The 19,744-nt window shown below is 26.8% G+C and overlaps 5 protein-coding genes across 6 annotated transcripts; 3 read left to right on the forward strand and 2 right to left on the reverse strand.

Moving 5' to 3' along the window:
* Positions 1-428: 428 nt before the first annotated feature.
* Positions 429-1,161, forward strand: LOC132919392 (uncharacterized). Its single transcript, XM_060980970.1, has one exon. The coding sequence runs from the start codon at positions 468-470 to the stop codon at positions 879-881; it is 414 nt and encodes a 137-aa protein (XP_060836953.1). The 5' UTR covers positions 429-467; the 3' UTR covers positions 882-1,161.
* A 454-nt stretch (positions 1,162-1,615) lies between these two features.
* LOC132919388 (replication factor C subunit 3) lies at positions 1,616-4,374 on the reverse strand. Its single transcript, XM_060980966.1, has 7 exons — positions 3,977-4,374; positions 3,754-3,891; positions 3,524-3,689; positions 3,254-3,453; positions 2,238-2,356; positions 1,984-2,152; positions 1,616-1,915 (listed from the first exon to the last, which is right to left on the reverse strand). The coding sequence occupies exons 1-7, from the start codon at positions 4,061-4,063 to the stop codon at positions 1,727-1,729; spliced, it is 1,068 nt and encodes a 355-aa protein (XP_060836949.1). The 5' UTR covers positions 4,064-4,374; the 3' UTR covers positions 1,616-1,726.
* Positions 4,375-4,503: 129 nt separating this feature from the next.
* Positions 4,504-7,189, forward strand: LOC132919389 (uncharacterized). Its single transcript, XM_060980967.1, has 4 exons — positions 4,504-4,636; positions 5,456-5,564; positions 5,991-6,208; positions 6,691-7,189. Exons 2-4 carry the CDS (start codon positions 5,462-5,464, stop codon positions 6,820-6,822), a joined length of 453 nt encoding a protein of 150 aa, XP_060836950.1. The 5' UTR covers positions 4,504-4,636; positions 5,456-5,461; the 3' UTR covers positions 6,823-7,189.
* LOC132919386 (tyrosine-protein kinase hopscotch-like) lies at positions 6,835-17,496 on the reverse strand. The gene is made up of 19 exons (XM_060980964.1): positions 17,135-17,496; positions 16,005-16,812; positions 15,697-15,947; positions 15,145-15,264; positions 14,890-15,041; positions 14,634-14,756; positions 14,425-14,561; positions 14,153-14,365; positions 12,015-12,139; positions 11,709-11,862; positions 11,482-11,629; positions 11,302-11,409; positions 10,843-10,925; positions 10,689-10,766; positions 9,256-9,366; positions 8,503-8,631; positions 8,267-8,440; positions 7,914-8,083; positions 6,835-7,851 (listed from the first exon to the last, which is right to left on the reverse strand). Exons 2-19 carry the CDS (start codon positions 16,761-16,763, stop codon positions 7,512-7,514), a joined length of 3,375 nt encoding a protein of 1,124 aa, XP_060836947.1. The 5' UTR covers positions 16,764-16,812; positions 17,135-17,496; the 3' UTR covers positions 6,835-7,511.
* Positions 17,497-17,900: 404 nt separating this feature from the next.
* LOC132919391 (uncharacterized) lies at positions 17,901-19,115 on the forward strand. 2 transcript variants are annotated; one of them, XM_060980968.1, is made up of 3 exons: positions 17,901-18,564; positions 18,624-18,741; positions 18,809-19,115. In XM_060980968.1, the coding sequence occupies exons 1-3, from the start codon at positions 18,410-18,412 to the stop codon at positions 18,971-18,973; spliced, it is 438 nt and encodes a 145-aa protein (XP_060836951.1). In that variant the 5' UTR covers positions 17,901-18,409; the 3' UTR covers positions 18,974-19,115. The 2 variants fall into 2 exon arrangements, with proteins under 2 accessions (XP_060836951.1, XP_060836952.1); XM_060980969.1 differs by having other exon boundaries at positions 17,959-18,549.
* The last annotated feature ends 629 nt before the right edge of the window (positions 19,116-19,744 follow it).

A 19,744-nucleotide genomic window follows, 5' to 3' on the forward strand; every position in this document is an offset into this window, starting at 1 on the left:
TTCGGGGAATTAGTTCCGAACTAATTACCCTATGAATTTAATGTTGATTATTTATTGCGTAATTGATTTTTTTTTCTGGAACAATGGATAAAACAGATAAGGTATGTTTCTGTCACGGCTAGATATCTATAGCCGTGGTTTCTGTCAAAAAGATTTAATACTAAGATTGTTTTGTCAGTTCTATTGGTTATTTATTGTTTATTTTATATTAATAAAAATAATAATATTTTATTGAATATATTTATCATTTTTTTATTTTCAAACCACAGAATAATGAAATTATTATTGTGAGAACTTATGTAAACCATTTATTTATCTTAACAGTTTATAAGTGACCTAAAAATAACCTAATTTTAGATTAGATTTAAATTTCGTATATATATATATATATTACCAGAAATTGTTTATTACCATTTATTTAATGCATTTTCAGTAATACTTAGTAAATTGTATTGTATCATAAAAAAATGTCTTTTTTTTCATTAGTTTTGACACCAAATGATGTGAATTCGTGTATAAATATGTTTCGACAACATACAGAGACTTTATGTCCCAAATGTGGTATCAATAAAACTGTAAAAGTAAAAAAGACTTTACGTCTAACCATGGCTGTTATAGATATTGATTATGGAGCATTTATTAGACGACCAATGGACTGGCCATTTGAATATGAGACGCCTCAATTTGTGTTGAACAACAGATTTAAATTCACTTTAAAAATGAAATCATCCGCAAACGAACAAGAGGTAATAATATGTCACTTACATGAAGGCAATAAATACCAATCAAATATAGATGTACAATTAGATTCTGGATCAAGTGTTGTGTTTTCTTGTCAACAAACATGTAGCATACATCTTAGTGGTTATTACTTGAATTGAAAATGATGTTAAATTGGTTTTATAAATTATACATTATACATCATATTATTATTTATTACTAATAAAAGCTATTTGAAGTATATATATGATTAATAAAATTATTAAAATATAAATTAATAACTGTTTTTCAAATTATCATTGCCAATCTTTGCTTTCAATTGTTTTGTAATAAAATAATGTATTAATATAATATAAAACTGACTTAATAACCTATCAAACCTATATCATATTCTTATTTTTTTTTAAGTGTCAGTAAGATATTTGTATATATTAACATTATTTTAAATTACTTAAAATGTTACACTTAAAATTAATATTTTTTTTATATTAAGTGTATTATACAGTGGAGTATAACAAAAGAAAAATGTAAATAATTTACATAGTAATTAGCTACTTAATATTAACCAATTAGGAAAATACCAATAAAACTAAAATTTGATAGGGTACAACATGTCCAGGATCATGGCTTATGTAACATACAACTAAAACTAATGTATGAAAGATTTGGAATGGTGAAACATTGTAGTGAAACAGGCTAGGGAAAGGTGGAAGGCAAGTGTCGGTAGAGTCATAAGACTAACAAAGAAGCAATGGCACAAACTCACTTTTTTTGTGAAGCGTAATCTAAAAATTTTCCCAGTCAACCCAATTTATATGATAAACCCATTTAAGAAGTAAAGCAATTACTACACATGACATATGAGTTTGATGTCACTGCAAAAAGGAAAGTGATATTAAAAGAAAAATGTTCAACCTGTGTATTATAAAAATAAGTGTACAATGTATATATGTTTTTACAATTAATTTAAGGTAAACAGAAATCAAGCTATATATAAAATTACAAATTAAAATATACCATTTAATGACTCTTCCATGAACTTTGAATAAAGTAACATAAATTTGGCAACAAATGCCTCTAAATGAAACATGGTTTTATTACCTTTTAATAAACTATGTTCATAAAATGACGCAATTTCAACAATATCGTGTTTCAATGAAATATCACAGTTTTTCACCAATTCTTTAAGTAAAAACTGAAAATTGTATGTTCATGAACAAAAATGTGTCAGTATTAGTAATAATTTAATCTGATTTTACTTACTTTAAAAATCACATTTGTCGGAATGCCATGAACTATCAATTCATAAAGCATAGATCGAACTTCAAGCAATTTTCCAGGTGTTTGTTGGCTTAATATTTGTTTAGCGGTATCACCAATATAAAGTTGCCAATCTGGTACAACAACACTTTGTTTTACATCAAAAGGATACCTATTAATTAAAAATAAATTTAATAAATTATAAATGCAACTAAATATTTTTAATAAGATTAAATAATATACATGTAAATACTAACTGTTTTACTTTACTAGCTTCTAACATTAATATTGCTCGCCTTAAGTTCCGTTCACAATTTTGAGAGATAATTAAAGCCAATTCATCTGGTAATACTAATCCTTCTTTTTTGCAAATTGTCTATAATATTGTAAAATATTAAATAATTATAGTGATTTTCAATGGCTATCTTGTCATTATGTACTCAATGTATTCAATTCATATCTTAATTATCGACACATTTAATGCATTTCTGAGAAATATGACACAAGTATTATATTTATTTATTTTAATTTTATTTTTTCTAATTATTTTTATACTTATAATTATTAATGATAATGAAATAAATGATGAGAAGACGACAAACAATGATAATATATAATAATTTTTAATAATATATTATTTATTTATAAGAATTTTTGTTCGTCATTAAAACCACTTTTACATCATCCATTTATAACGAGAATATATTGTTTAAAATATAGATATAGTTGTTAAGAGGTAAAACATAATAAAGAACATACTGCAGTCACAATTTTGCCAGTAGACTGCATATGACAAGATAGCCATTTTAACACATGTAAGAAACAAATAAATAAAATGCAAATGTTAATTTTACTGTAGATAAAAAATAATAGTACAATCAAATACCATGATGGAAAGCACAAATAACATTTATTAGAAACCATATCATATTTACATATACCTTTAAGTGGCTATAGGAACATACTGAAAAATAATACTCAGTTATCTACGCTTCTGATTAATTATCATTGTGATAATCATTTTCAAGAACACAATATTATATATTCTCAACAATTATTAAAATAGACATGTTGATAACCAACAATGGTTGAAAAGTAAAAACCAGAACAGCTCATTGAATTTTTAAAATCAGACCAAGGCAAGTGCCGTCAAGTTACGTTTTTATCCCTCTTTATCATAAAAAAACGGCACTGTTTTTAACAATTGAATATAAGCATTTAATCTATTAAAGAACTTAAGTATATCTTTTAATTATTGAATATTGATGTTTACTTTTAAAATTTTACAAATATCTTCATGAGTGGGAGCTGGAACACGCACAGCTAAACATCTACTACGTATAGCTGGAATCACTTGACCAATGGAATTGGCACACAAAATAATACGACAAGTAGCCATATATTTTTCCATTGTTCGTCGCAAGGCTTGCTGAGCTTCTTTAGTAAGCCTATCCACTTCAGTTAATAAGATAACTGTAACATAAATATAAAGAGTTAAAAAACAGAAAAATATTAAAAAATGTCTACCTGAGGTGTGTTTTACCTTTAAAATGCCGTTGCTTAGTTGAATCTAATTGATGAGTTTGTGCAACAGTTTTTATGAGTTCCATAACTACAATGCGGTCATACATACCTGCATCACTAGCATTTACTTCTATATGATAATTGCTAGCCACAGTCATGATCTCAAATTTTTTATTTGAAGGAGTCTATAGACAACAATTAAGTAATTAATCAATTAATGGATGACATATATTTATATTAGTTTTATACCATGAAGTTCATATGTTCAGTGCGTAACCTTTCAACACCGGGGCCATACAGTTGTCGTAACAATGCTAAAATACGAGTCTTTTTTCCAGCACCATTAGGTCCATAAAACAATAAATGTGGAAAATCACCTTGATTTACCTATAGAATAATTTAAAAAAACCATTACATGACTATACAAGTATAATACAAATTGATTAATCTACTATTTAATTAATGTACTAACGAGGTTTGTTAAATGTTGAGCTTGATCCAGGTGGTAATCAACTTTTTGTAAAGAATTAGGTCGGTATTTATCAGCCCACAGACTCATTTTGTTTAAATAAATAGGACGAACAATTATAGTTTAAATAAATTATGATTTAAAACAAAAAAATCGTTGATACTAAGCAATAAGCTATTGGCCTTACAGTAGACTACAACACTACAGTCTACAACTACAAAATATAAGAATATATTGGAAACGACGATGTCAATAAGAGACAAGTACTGAAAACTGAAATAATGTGTAGTATAAAATAACTATATAATAAGTATGTAAGTAGCAAGTACCCGATGTGAACTTAAGTCTTAAATATAGACCATAGTGCTGTACGTCAACTAACTACTAAGGGTTAGTTAAAGATTACTAATTATTGTTTATTATCAATTGTTGCTGTAAATATTTGGCGGGAACAATATATAATTTGATAAATTATAGATAAATCAAAGAGATATTTTAAGTTTTCAAAAGTGAACAACTTGCTTGTTGTATTTGTCAAAGATTTATAGGTTATGATATTATAATAGTAGAAAATTCTTTTACTTATGTGCCATGGCTCCGATTTGAAGTTGGTTTTGAGATTTACTGATTTACTTGACGTTACGTGTTGTGCGAAGATAATTCGTAAGTATATTGTTTATTTTTTTATTAATTTTTCTTGTAGACCTTTATAATATAAAAATACTTGTTAGATTTTTTTCGTTGACTTAGGTATTGTTGTATTTATAGGTTAAACACTTGGTTATGTATTATGAAGATTTAAATCATAAATAATAATGCTATTTTCAATAAGCATTTTAATTTACCTAATTTTAATAAATAAAAACTTGAACTTGCCTTTTCGGGTAGTTGGGGTTGCATATCCTAGCACTTTATTATGAATTATGTTTGCAACTTCATTTGAATCATTTAAATGCATTTTAGAGCGTATAATTGCTAAATTTAAAATTATTTACTATTAAAATTAATTCTCTTTTTTCTCTACTTAAATTTTTTAACTGAATTAATTTTATATTTAACTATCCAGGTACAAATTGCAACGAACTGTGAGTACCGAGATTAATGATATCGGTGAAATCTCTTATATCTAGGTAGTTAAATTATTTAATATGACAATTGTTATAAACATTTAATGCATTATCAGATTAACAATAAGATATTTTCAAGTAGTTATCCAGCACTGCGTCGCTAAAAATATTAAAGACTTAAACTTTTTCAACTTTTGTATCTTGAAAACCACTTGTTGAAAATTGTACTAAGAGCCAATTCAATGGTCTACATATAATTGTGATTTATATATTTATAAAATATTCATTAATTTTATTTGAAATACTTACAAAAACCATTTAAACTTTACTACCCACCTAAAAAGCTTGATAGTATTAAGTATTAGGGACTTAAATCAAAATTTTAATATTTATTGAACTTTTATTTTTTTTGTAGGTCAAGATGCAAATTTTTGTTAAAACCCTTACGGGTAAAACAATTACCCTTGAGGTTGAATCATCAGATTCTATTGAAAATGTAAAATCTAAAATCCAAGATAAAGAAGGTAACATTTAATGCTAATTTATAAATCTTGAAAATTGTAATTGTATATTAACTTTTCGATTACTATTGTAAATATAATATAGCACCAAAATCTATTGACACTTTGCTGTTATCAAAATGTTTTATTATTATTTAGAGCAATGGTTTTCAATCTTTTTAGCATCACAACCCAAATTTTTTCCTGACAATCTATTGTGATCACAAAGTCATCCAAAAGTCCATTATATTATGGTTTCACTTTTACAGGTCCAAAAAGTCTTAAAAAATCAACATTTGGATTTTACTTAATACTATAAAATATATAGGTTTATAATGAAAATGATTTTTAATAGTATACCACTAAAATGTATTTGTACTAAATAAATGTTAGGTATCAAGACTATTATTACCTTGTTTTTTAAAACTTATTATTTACTTCATATTTTAGGGATTCCCCCGGATCAGCAGCGTCTTATTTTTGCTGGTAAACAATTGGAAGATGGTCGCACACTATCCGATTACAATATACAGAAAGAGTCAACTCTACATTTAGTACTCCGTTTAAGAGGTGGTGCTAAGAAACGCAAGAAGAAAAATTATTCCACACCAAAAAAAATCAAACACAAAAAGAAGAAGATTAAGTTAGGAATTCTTAAATTTTATAAGGTATGAATTATCAGTTATTGTGTTTTGACCCGTCATTGGTGGCGTCCTCTAAAATCATGCGAAAGGTGTCATCGGCCTTTTTGACCAAAATAATACAAAATAATAAATTTTGATTTAAAATAGACCGCATATTTTAATTAAATATTTAAAATAAGCCAGCAATATATGTTTACAATATTATGTAATACAATTCTACATAAATTAAATATTTTTGCATTTCATTTTTATATATTTTAAAAACCTAAATTAACATTAGCATCGGTTATTTTGACCGATGAAGTATTAATAAACTGTTATTCCGTATACACGATATAAAATTAGAACAAAATACAAATAAACTACTCTATACAGGTAGAAGAAAAGGTATTGAAGTCAACGAGAATATAATATTCAAAATATAAAAAAATTGACGGTCGAAAAGACAAAAGCCACTGATGACTGGTTATACTTGGAATATAATTTATAAAACTCATTATTTATAGGTTGACGAGAATGGAAAAGTGCATAGGTTGAGGAAAGAATGTACTGCTGAAAACTGTGGACCTGGAGTATTCATGGCCGAGATGTCCAATAGATTCTATTGTGGAAAGTGTAGTTCTACCATAGCTAAATAAATTGTATTCTCATTTTAAGTACAATACAGTTTATTTACAAAAAAAAGTCTTGCATTTTTCATTGATAGTATTTTAACAAAAATCATTTGTTTGGTTCGTGTTTGCTTTACCATCATATTATATTATGATTATTAAAAATTAGGTTTCCCGATTCACATAATAGGTACAGTCTTATTGCATACATTTATTAAGTAACATTTTTTTTAAAAATTAAGCAAATAATAACTACAATATTTGAGTAACAACTAGCATACATGATTAAAGTAAATTAAATCTTAACATACCTATGTATATATAGTATTTAACATTATGTACAAAATTATTTGGTTTCTGCTGTTTCTTCATCTAAACTTTAATTACAACAAAATATTTAAAGCTATAAACATAAATAGTAACATTTTGTTTGACTAGATTACTAGTGTGCGATTTTTAAAAATTCCTAAATACTTATCATTTATATTATATTGAATAGTTCATAAAAATTGTATGAATTTATCATTTCAAATATTTTAAGTACTTTTTTTAACACACATCGATTATAATTTTACTATTCTCGTATCTTAAATTCTTGCTAAATTATATAATGTACTATTCTGAACACTTAAATGTTAATATAAGTTGATCGTATCACTTGATTGTCTAGTAAAATAATTAAGTCATGATCAGATAATATCTTGTTAAAAACATTGTTATCCACGTGTAAAATGTTCAGCAGGTTCAATAGTCATTAATGATTTAATATAATTTATTAAATCTGAGAAATTTGGACGATCGCCTGCCACATAAGCCCAACAAGGCCGCATAAGTTTATTATATATGTCTATGGTGCACGGTGGACATGATGGGCATTGTAACCGATGACCTTCTTCCAAAACTCTTATTAGTTTTTCAACATCTAGTCTTTCTTCTAATTTGGAGACTACATTAGGTTCTTTACCCAAAGAAAAAATTTCAAAAAGTAATACACCATATGCCCAAATATCAGTTTTTGGAGAAAATTTCCCATACAAAATAGCCTCTGGAGCATGCCTACAAAGTATAATATTTAAGATTTAACATCAATATTTTAATATGACCATTACAAAACTCACCATTTCAAAGGCAAATCTCGCATCGTTTGTAAGTAATAGTATTTTTCATCGGGTAAAAACTGAGCAAGGCCAAAATCAGAGATTTTAACAGTTGTTGGGCTTGATACCAAAATATTCCTCGTAGCTAAATCCCGATGTATTATATTTAGACTTCCTAAGTATTCCATTCCCTAAAACAATTTATACTTCTAATACATTTTATTCTAAATTTATCACTTATATAATTTAAATATTTGAATGACTGTACTTTTTACAAAGCTTGGTATTGCTAAAGTTCAACATTAAAATGTGTAATAATATAGTATAGCATAGATTTAATTATTAGTTTTTAATATAATATTAATAAAAATTACTTGAGCAATGTCCAAAGAATATTTCAATAATCTATTAGTTTCCTCCACTAGTTCATCTTCATGTAATCGCAAGTAACTACTTAATGAACCAAGTTCAATATATTCCATTACGAGCATTAAATTTGGTTCTTCTAATACACCTTCAATTTCAACAATATTTGGATGGCTAAGTCCCTAAAATAAAAATTAAGCAACACAAATACAACATATTTCTTAAATGGTTAAGTATGACTTACCTCTATAATTCCAATTTCTCTTTGAAAATCTTCAGTTTGAAATGATCTTTTCATATGTTTCACAGCTACTTTTTTGGATGTATTATCACTGCCTTTTATTAATCCTTCTAATACAACTCCATAAAATCCCTAATAAAAATTATTAATTATTATGATTTTTGGTACTTTATGGTAATGGAAAAGAAAACACTCATATGAACACTTTCATTTTATGTGAATTGCATATAAATTAATTAAATTAAAAAAAAAATTTGGATATGAAATAAGTTCTATTTTTATTAACCATGAATGTTTTTGGTTCATTCATTGACAAGTCAGTTTTCATATATAAAATGCTAATTTTATAACTGATATTTATTAAGAGTAGATAATTTATCTTTAAATAAATATTTATGATAATTTATAATTCATAGTATGAATTAAGATATATTAATTTCATAATATAATATATAATGAGTACTCTTTGATTCATACAAATCTGTTTATTTCTTTAGTGTTATTCTTATAATTTTTTTTTAGAAAAATGTACCAAAAGTATCAACTATTTTATTATAATAGTATAATAGTAGATTTACATAATTTCATTAATTGTATAATATTCACTATTCTATCTATTAATTGTAATAGTATAATTTTATCTTATATTTTACTTAAATTATATGAACTTGAACTAATTAATTTCAAAAAAGAACTTTCCTAGGTAGTAATATTTATTATTTTAATACTAAGTTTTAATTTAAAAAAAACATTTACTTGTCCAATAACTTGCTGTAAAGTTAATGAAGAATTATTGAATTGATATGTTTTCTTTTGGCAGTTCATAGCACTTTGCAAATTGTTCTTTATCTCTTCTTTTGATGTAAGCTACACAAAATAAATATTTTTTGTTTAAAATTCTTAGTTTCATATTATAGTCTTTATTATTTAACCCATAATTGGTACAATAAGCACAATTTTGAAATATTTTAACTTTTTTGTAAGTTAATATATTATATTATACAATTATCTTCAATTGACATGTTTCCAAGTAAAATTATGTAAATATAAGAACTTTATGAACATTTCTTCATAACTTATTGATTATTCACTTGCAGTCATTAGTATTCATAAAATGAGCACTGAGTGTCTGAGCATCTCTTCATACACATGAATATTGTATAGCATGAACAATATACATCTGACCACTCGAGCCATAATGAATGATATTAAAAACATGTTATAATAATTGTATATAAAGCAAATAAAAAAAGGAAATTAAAAATAATACTTGTGTTTTTAATTTTTAGTATTTAATGAAAAAATTATAATATCTTTTAAAACACACATGGTTTGGTATTGGTTTCAATAATCTATGTTTATTGAGTATACATATAATAATAATGAAAAATCAATAAAGTGAGTGCAACACTGATTCAATAACAATAATGGGTTAAAAAAATTCAAAATTAATCATTCAAATCAGTGGCGTCATTTGGGTGATGGCAGGGTGGGCATTCCCCCCTGTCATTAGTGGGCTGACTGAGCCAGCCGGGCCAGATATGTGCTAGTTTTGGTTTGTTTAGTTTTATTTTTCGTAAATACCTTTATACTCATATTTGGCACAAATAGGACATAAATTGAGGTAAATTCTCCTCAAAATAAGTCATCATATAGTAGCTAATAGCATTTAGTTTACAATATATCATATTAAATGCTAATAGGTAATATTATAATATATATATTATTTAGTCATTTTTATCTCTCAAAGAAATGTGTTATTTATGCCTAGAGTATAAATAACCATGATAGTAACTACTAGTTACTACCATAGTATGTATAAAATTATGTAAGAAGCATAGGTGGACATTTGATTGAATTTTTAGGGGGGCTATAATAATCCAATGTAAAGTGACCTGCAGGGGCTTCGCCCTCGCCACTCCTTTCTTACACAAGTATAACATATTACCTTCGATTTTTGGGGATAGGCCCTCCAAGCCCCCACCGATGTCCACCTATGGTAAGAAGGCTGTTTATATTGAGATAAAAATATAATTGTTAGTGAGTGGTTTTTTTTTTTATTATTATTATGGACAGATCAAAACTTTTGCCCCCTCCTCTCAAAAACTGAAATGACGCCACTGATTCAAATACAGAGAACAAATATAATTGTTGTTTATTTGATTTATTGACAATTAGCATTTATTTACCTGTTCCATGAATTGATTGAAACTTGTGTTAGTAGCCGCGCTCATAGGATTTTCATTTTGATAACTTCTTCCGTCATCCTGAAAATGAATGAAACAATCATTTTTAATGTTATCTATTTTATGAGATTAATAACTCTATAATATAATTACGAACAGGGTTAGAATTAAAATCAATAAAATCTGATTTTGTTTCACTACCCGAAAAAGAGCTTGATACAGTATCCAAAAATGTTTCGACTAGAAAAAAATAAAACATACATATTAAATATAGTTGCTACCACAATACCATAAGACATATTGTATAATGTACCTACTAGTTGTTACTATTATACAGTGTTCAATAAATTTGAAAAACGTTATTCGACTAATTAGGACTAATAAATGATAATATGATATAATTGATGAGATTATTAAATATTTTACATAATAAATGTACAGATCTGTTATTGATATCTGTAGGTATTAAAATATGCATATTATTTATAATTAAGAATATTCAAACTTATTGAACTCTTGGTATAAAATCATATACATTTACTTTTTAAAAACTAATTCTACATATTAATCTGTAAATTGACTCATATAAGATTATGTACATAAAACTTTAACTTACTTGTGTAATCCGAAGTACAATAAATTGTTGCATCAGAGCAAGTGACATCATCAGAGTATATTTCTTCTTTTTTTAATGGTGTATATTCATGTTGAGGGCTAGCATAAACTTTAATCATAATTAAAAATCAATAATTATTTTGTAGAAAAAGCCAAGTATATTCAAATAAAACACAATTACTTTGTAGCCAAATTTGTCTTAAATCTCTTAAGGTTGCTTGTGGTTTTTTTCTTATAAAAGGGTCACTGTCCCAACAATCTGTCATTATGTGGTATATGTCATCTGTACAGCATTCTGGTTTTGGCATCCTTATATTTTTTTCAAATTTCTGGTAAATATATATATATAATTTTTTTTTTAATAAACATTTTGTTTATTGGCAGTAAGCATAATAAATAGGTACTTACTTTTTTAAAAAACTCAACATTTTGAACATCAGGTAATATAAAACCATAGTTAAATAGCTCCCATAATGTTGAACTAAAAGCCCAAATATCAGCTTGAGGAGATTTTCGAGCAAGTTCCATAGTGTTATAAAATTCTGTTGGGATCCAATACAAACTAAAAAAACATATGTAAATAATAGTACTAAATGTCTTTATATTTTATACTGATACATTTTATGTTTTGACCGAATCTGATTATTAACCATTTTTGTAATAAAATTTAACAATATTTATAAAAAAAATATGATAAAAATTTTGAATACTTACTCATAGTTGGTATAACATTTATGAATGCCTGGATCTGTAAGTTTAACGATAAAGGAATTTTTGGTATGTTCAGCTACTACAAATTTATGACATCGAATTTTCCCATGAACTAAACATGCAGTTTCCTAAAATTAGTAATAAAAATAGAACAAAATTTCAAAAAGCAAATATTGATAGAATTTAAAAAAAAGGTGTATTATTGAGATAATTATGCTTTATATTGCTATCTGTAATATGTATATTGTATATGTTTTATTAAAGTATTCACTCATAGAGAGTTTACATTTAAAATAAATTGTTTTAAATGTTATTAATTACTAATGTCGACCAAACAATTGCCAAACTCTCTAATGATATTCAAAAAACAGCCAAGGATTCATCTACTCAGAGTCCACCCTATTCTCAAACACCCAACATATCACTAGAATTAAGACAACTCATTGCTGAAAAACGCCGATCCAGATCTAAATGGCAACAAACTCACTACCTAGCAAATAAGATAAAGTACAATTTTCTTTCCTATAAACTAGTCACTACCATAGGCGTGCATGCTACTATAAAACAGATTTAATATTTTTTAATTCATTAAATATTATTTAATTCGGTACCTAAACACTAAACTAAGGTGAATACACTAGGGGTGCAATTGCATACCTTGTTCCCCCCCGCCCCATACACTTGCCAATGATCACTTAAAACTCACAAAACCAACTTTTACAAAAATCATAAATAAAACCTTTCTTTTTCAAACACATCTCTATGATGTAAAACAAAGTCAATATTGCAGATTAAAGACTCCCCTCTTTCTATACAGCACCCAGACAATTCACTTGCTTGTTCAGACAAGGAAAAAGCAGATATTCTCACCAAATAACTATCAGAAGTATTTAAACCACATCTCATTTCCACACTAGCACTACATATGTCAACAGTCATAGAATCTCTTCAGTCAACTTAACCTATGACCCTCCCTGAAAAACCAACCTCCTCAGCACAAGGGAGGATTCAGCATATTGGGCACTTTATAGGAAAAATTATATAATATAGATATGGCCCCTCACCAAAATAAAAAAAACAATATGATAAAAATGTATGTCTTTTAATATTATTTTTTTCCAAGGGGATGGCACTTGCCCCTAGTGCCCCCTCCCAGGATCCACCCTTGCCTCAGCAAAGATAGTAAGCATTATTTAATAATAGTATTCCAAACTTCCAGTTTGGCTTCTGTTCTCACCATGCCACAACTCATCAACTTTAATAGTAGCGGACACTATCTCATATAATTTAAAAATAAATAACCTTAATACCAGAGATCCAAAACCATTTTACCCTCAATTTTCAAATAAAAATTATATTTTAAATTCCCCTGCTTATCTCCTCATGGTAGCTGGTAAAACCTACCCCTTTGATTTTATATAATTTGTCTATTATCTTTATTATATACCTTAACACACTATAATTTTCTTATTATATTCATTTAAATACTATTAGTTTTATGTATAATTTTTGTTATATTGTTTTTTTCTTGTTTACTAATTTTATATTATACAATTATTAAATTGTAATAGGACTTACGTCTGTATATTTGAATAAATAAATAAATGCAATGTCCATCTGTTTAGGCCACCCTTTCGTTCTAACCTGCCTATACCTATCAAAATCATTCTATACAAAACTCTTCTTCAACCAATATGGATGTAAGGCATTGTAATCTGGGGCTCTGCCAAAAACTTAATAAATTATACAAGCTCTCCAAAACATCTGTCAACATTTAATTACTGGTTCACCCTGGTTCATCTCAAATGAATCTTTAAATTCTAAACTCAAATTGCCACCCATCAACAAAACTGCTGCTATCTACTAAAAACGCTTCCACTCCAAATTGCAAGATAATCCCAACCAACTAATCAATGAATTAGCCTCACTAACACTTCCTGGTAACCCAACTTGATGCCTCAAAAGGAACTGTTGTCACGACTTGATAACTTGAAGCTTAAGTACTTAATAATATTTAGGGGTGTAACAAATGTGTGATTTCCTCTTCGTGTATATATTACCTATTAACTGTCTGTAAATTATTTATATTACTTATTGTGCAAAATGTAAAGAAAAAATGTTACAAAATAAAGGAAAATTACCATATCCCATAATGCTGTAGCTATATATGTTGCAGCTTCAACTAAATTGCTAAATAATATATTATCTTTATTGGTTCTCAGATATGTATCAAGAGGTCCTAATGCAAAATATTCACTGACTAAGGCAGTTGGTGTATCAACACATAGACCAAATAATCTTACAATAGCACTTGAAGACACAGAACTCCATCTTTTTGATAAACTCAACAAATCCTATAAAAATTAATAATTAATACATTTTAATGTTTATTTATTTTAATAAAACCAGTTACCATTAAATGTAAATTTATGTTAACATCATCCTGAAATAATTTAACAACAACAGTAGACTCATTTCTTTTAGATTTGCACCATGTAGCCACTCGAACTTTCATAAGTGATTGCATTTTTTTTTTTGGTGAACAAATGGCTAATGAATAATAATTAAAGTTACTAGAGTAAGCAGGTTTATATTTTTAATGAGATTTAAGTAAATGCTTACTTTTCAATAGATGTATAGAATCACTATTAATTAAATGAGGACCAGTGACTTTATCATCTTCATCATCATTACCTATATTATGTTTAATACTAGTATTTTGACATAATAATAGTTCATTCATAGCTAAAAATTAATGCATAGTAATAATTATAATATAAATATATTAAAAATTATTAAAAAAATATCAAGTTTTACAAACATTTAAGTATATATCTACATAGTGTATATACTTTATTTTTTAATCAATATAACTTACCAATATCTGATGGAAAAATGCATTCAATAAAGTTCAAAGTCATTTTATTGTTAGTTATAAGTCTCCAAATAGAAGGATATTCTATTTTATCATCACCAGCAAGCTTATAAAATCCACCCTTACTTTCTATTACATATGTCATTGGCTTCATGCTAAAAAAAATTTTTTTTACATTATATTGTAACTTAAGTCATCTATTATCATTATGTAATTCATAGTTGTAATTAATAAATATGTAAGATATTATAATGTTACCTCTGATTGATACAGACATCAATAACATAGTTATCATAATTCTTCATGCTTTGTCTAAGTATAAAACTTCCATGTTTCTTTGACATTTTTTTTTTCAGGATAGAAGTAGATTTCATTATGCTATAAAATAAAATATAATTTAAAAAAACTTGAAATAATATTTTCTGTAGTTAGAATAATGATTTTAAAAAATAACTGAAATAAGTAAATTGTTAAAGAAACTTCAAACTTGTTTTAGATATTATTATAATTCACTTTAACATTGTTCAATTCATAATAATTATAATTTATAATAATGTAGGTACTATAATGTTTATAGTATTATTGTATATAATCTTGAATATAATCTATTTATTTAAATTAGTTTTATAACTTTTTGAACTAGCAGATGTAGATATTTATAAATAACAGTAAGTATTTAGTTTTTGAAATATAAAACAAGTTAACAATGATATTATGAAAAATGTCCTTAAGGTAGAAAAAATAACTTATATAGTTGTATTATTTAGTTAGGAAGTTTTCCTAAATAATAATATACATAAAAACAGGTACCTGATTGGTCCATGACAACGAATTGATTTAAGTTTGCTCAAAGATGGAGTATTAGTAGATGCGCATAAATCAAAATTCCAATTAACCATTAAACGATAATAACCATTCAGTAATGTTATAAATGAAAACATTGTACTTGTACTTGAGAATTTCAAATGAATAGGTATACCAGTCTTTCTAGATATTTCAACAGTGCCATCATCAGTAGTTGATAGAAAACACAAGTCTTCAATAGCTGCCAAATGTACCCACTGAAACAGGTGTTGGTTAAGACATTTATCTATCTACATACCAATAACTTAACATACTTCTTTTCTGTTTTCAGTACACATTCTTATACCAGGCATTTCAGAATGAAATGGATTTACCCTAAATGCAACATTAACAGAACTGCCGTTTTCACTGTATAAAGCTTTATATTCTTCTTCTAAATAATCTGGTGCAATAGAATTAAATTGTTCTAAATAACTTTCTTTTATAACAGGTACATAAAGAGTACCAATTGTATTGTTATTTATAAGTATTTTTAAAGTTTCTTGGACAGGCTTTTTCAAAAAAAACATGTGTTGCTTAACTACTTCTTGGGGCATAAAGTGTTTATAATTTTGTTCGACAGTTTCTCTAGATTTTTCTTCTTCTAACATGGACCTATACATGTCGGCAACACCCATGCCAATGAGCTCTCGTTTGCATGTGTCATAGCACAATCCAGTTACTTTACTCTTCAACAGATCAGATTTAACTTGATAAAAATAGAAATTATAAGCATAACAATCTATTGACTTGAGTCGTTTGACATCAGGCATTTTATACCTCAACTTGTACTCATAAACGTGATGTTCATTTTTAGCATATAATATAAACAAAGAGGGGCTCAACCACAGGTTGTCGTCAGTAACGCTCAAGACTCTCAATCCAAATAAATGTCTGGCCACCGGGCCAATGTTTAATAGCTTCGAGGTCTCTATAATTACATCTTCCACAGTCGTGTTGATGGTGACAGGTAACTCGTGAGGAGTCGCTTGGACAGCTACGTGTACTTTGATCGAAATGGACGAATCCATCATTTCGCAGTGTGACGGTTGGACACCGGTATTATTTCCCCGCGGCAAAAAACTACGAACATTCAACAATTAACTATATTTTTCAATGAAACACACCCGATCCGCAGATTATAAAAGATTCGATTATTGGTTATACAAATGAATATAAGGATGCAGATGTTCCTTTTTTAGTGGGGCATAATAAGCGTAACGACGTATTTCCAAGAAAATCACGACAAATAATCAGAAACCGTAAACACTCATTATAAATTATAATAGTCTTGTAATCGCCAATCGGCATTCGGCACATATCATTATTATTTATTACTTTTTATTATTATTTTTTATGGTAGGCATTATTATTATTATTATTTATTAATTTATTATTTACTCACTCAACACGGTAACCCAGCCACGGGATACGGTCGTGCCGCGGTATCTTAATAATAATAATAATATGTCAATACGTTGATAAGTGGTGTCCAATATTCTCTGGAAGATTAGATCGGCGGTGTTGCGTATGACGTAGCCTGTTGTAGTAAGGTGCAATAAGGTAGTTTTAGCCGTTTCAGCTCTAGCCTAGACCATAAAAAATATAAAATATAATATGATAAATAACCCCTATTAACACAGAACAATATGCTAAAAAATATTAATAATGGACGGCCAGATTAATGCGAAAGCACAGAATAGATACAATATTTTGATTTGCTATTTTCTGTGGTTTTAGAATGATAATGATACCCGTCGTCTGATAGATCAGTTTACAGTTTTCCATGTAATAGCAGATGACACCGGGCAAAGATAAAAAGACCAAGGGGCAGCAATAAAATATTTCGAGATAAATATTAAAATATTAAATATTATGTTCGTGATTACGATAGATGTTACGAACTAATAGTCAATAAATAGTTGATGCATTTCTATTTGTCGGCATTTTGTCAACAATTTTACTTTAAAGTGAACTGAGTTTAGAAGTTAGAAGTCTGGAGTTCTCAACTAGTGTTTACATAAGCCTATTAACTTTAACTAAGTCTATTACTGTTTACTACGTTTATCATTATCAATAAAAAACTGACAAATAAACATATTTTTTTATGTATGTTGTGGTTCTCGATCATATAGTTTATGATCTAAGATTCAATGGATGCTGTGATACGCATATCTGTGGACCACATATAGATAATAATTTAGTTTATTATATACATAGACAAGACATATAATATGTCTATGATTATATATTATCTTAACTGCATCGAGATAGATAACAATATTGTTATCTATCTCGATGCCAAACTGTGGATTCGACTATCAACAAGTGTAAACAGTAAACACTAAACGACTATCAGATTTTTTTACACAAAGCGGCACAGATTACAGTCGTTAGTCCATTAACGAATGTCTAATGAAGTATTCACTGTATTATTTATTTTCGTGGTAACGAACTAACTACTTACGAGACTCGGGGAAAGACTTAAGTGTTTTGAACTTGGGTAGTGTAAATTGTGATGTTAAAACTTACCAACTCTAAATAGATTAGTTTACATAAGCTGGAATTCATAACGGTTTAAATTAATCGAATATATCATTTAAAAAAATATTCTATAATACCTATGTATGTCTGTAATTTTTAATTGTATAAAAAGATATATTAATTTAAATATAAAATTATGGAGAGAAAGACTCGTAGGATGAAAATGAAGACAGTGGAAAGTTTAGTCTGTTTAGTAAAATCAGTAGAAAATCAATATACTACTATTGATTTACAAAACGAAACTTCTGTGTATGGACTTGTTAAAGAAGTTGATTGGTACCTATTACATAAGTATTAATATTTATAGTTAGAAAATAAAAAATTTTAATTTTTGTTAATATGCTTTATAGTGATATGAACGTGACCTTATGTGATGTTACTCTTACTGATCCAAATGGTAATAGATATTCCTGTGATAATTTTTTTTTAAAATCAAGATTGATACGTTATGTTCATTTATCTCGAACAGTAAGTTGAAACAATAATATTAAGTAGGTACAATTTTAAACGAAATTTATATTTGGTGTTCCTCTAGATTGATATATTTCAAGCTATGAAAGGCGTAATTAGAAAAACATTTCCTGCTAGAGTTAAGAAACCAACAGCTTATTCCTTCAAGAAAAAGAAAACAATGGCTAGACAAGAACAACTTAAAAGGGAAGTACAAAATATGAACAGTAGTAAAGATGATAAATCCTAGTTATATTATACATTGTTAATTTAAGATATTTTTTTAATTGTAGACATCAGATATGATTAAAAACTAGTTTTTCAATATAATAATTATGTATGTCATAGTTTGCTTTAAATACGCTAACTAAAATATACATCTGAATATAATATATTTTACTTTTTATAAAAAAAGTTATTTAAATTATTTTTATAAATTTTTTTGAGAAGTGCATCAACTTTAAAATACATTTAAAACTAACTTATATCGTAATTTAATAATTCATATAACTATAATCAGTATCTAAAAATCTCTAAAAGTAGTTAAAATGGAGTATACTTCATCAATTTTTATTTTAAATTATTAATTTATTTGAATAATCCTATAACTGCAATGTAATACATATTATACATAGATTATTATGTTCTTTAGAACTTAATATACTGTTATAGTCAGAAATAATTATAAATAAATTATGTATAAACAAGTGAGTATAGGATTGGTTGAGGACCCAGTTATTAAATAGATAGGTATGTACTATAGAGAACATTTTATAATATTTAAATCAACTGTGGGAACAATACTAAGAACCACCATAAAAAGTTATCATATAAATATTGTAAAAAAATTATTATATATTAAAGGATATTGCATTGAATTATTCATAGGATATAGTACAAATAATTGTTAGTTGGTAATTATCAACATATGATTATTATAATTAGGACTATAAACCACAATAACTTAATATGTTTCTAAATTAATATGTTATTATCTATTTCCTGTATAAATAAAAATCCA

This window comes from Rhopalosiphum padi, chromosome 2 (assembly GCF_020882245.1).
Source record: "Rhopalosiphum padi isolate XX-2018 chromosome 2, ASM2088224v1, whole genome shotgun sequence".
Classification (NCBI taxonomy): domain Eukaryota; kingdom Metazoa; phylum Arthropoda; class Insecta; order Hemiptera; family Aphididae; genus Rhopalosiphum; species Rhopalosiphum padi.

Excerpts from the sequence above, each read along its gene's own strand:
- LOC132919392 (XM_060980970.1), top strand. The coding sequence starts at position 468 with ATGTCTTTTTTTTCATTAGTTTTGACACCAAATGATGTGAATTCGTGT.
- LOC132919388 (XM_060980966.1), bottom strand. The coding sequence starts at position 4,063 with ATGAGTCTGTGGGCTGATAAATACCGACCTAATTCTTTACAAAAAGTT. Across the intron at positions 3,892-3,976 it reads CTCAACATTTAACAAACCTC|GTAAATCAAGGTGATTTTCC; the intron begins GTTAGTACATTA and ends ATTATTCTATAG. Across the intron at positions 1,916-1,983 it reads CGACAAATGTGATTTTTAAA|TTTTTACTTAAAGAATTGGT; the intron begins GTAAGTAAAATC and ends TACAATTTTCAG.
- LOC132919389 (XM_060980967.1), top strand. The coding sequence starts at position 5,462 with ATGCAAATTTTTGTTAAAACCCTTACGGGTAAAACAATTACCCTTGAG. Across the intron at positions 5,565-5,990 it reads TAAAATCCAAGATAAAGAAG|GGATTCCCCCGGATCAGCAG; the intron begins GTAACATTTAAT and ends TTCATATTTTAG. Across the intron at positions 6,209-6,690 it reads GAATTCTTAAATTTTATAAG|GTTGACGAGAATGGAAAAGT; the intron begins GTATGAATTATC and ends CATTATTTATAG.
- LOC132919386 (XM_060980964.1), bottom strand. The coding sequence starts at position 16,763 with ATGATGGATTCGTCCATTTCGATCAAAGTACACGTAGCTGTCCAAGCG. Across the intron at positions 10,767-10,842 it reads TTGATTTTAATTCTAACCCT|GATGACGGAAGAAGTTATCA; the intron begins GTTCGTAATTAT and ends ATTCATTTTCAG. Across the intron at positions 9,367-10,688 it reads TCAATCAATTCATGGAACAG|CTTACATCAAAAGAAGAGAT; the intron begins GTAAATAAATGC and ends TATTTTGTGTAG.
- LOC132919391 (XM_060980968.1), top strand. The coding sequence starts at position 18,410 with ATGGAGAGAAAGACTCGTAGGATGAAAATGAAGACAGTGGAAAGTTTA. Across the intron at positions 18,565-18,623 it reads GATTGGTACCTATTACATAA|TGATATGAACGTGACCTTAT; the intron begins GTATTAATATTT and ends TATGCTTTATAG. Across the intron at positions 18,742-18,808 it reads ATGTTCATTTATCTCGAACA|ATTGATATATTTCAAGCTAT; the intron begins GTAAGTTGAAAC and ends GTGTTCCTCTAG.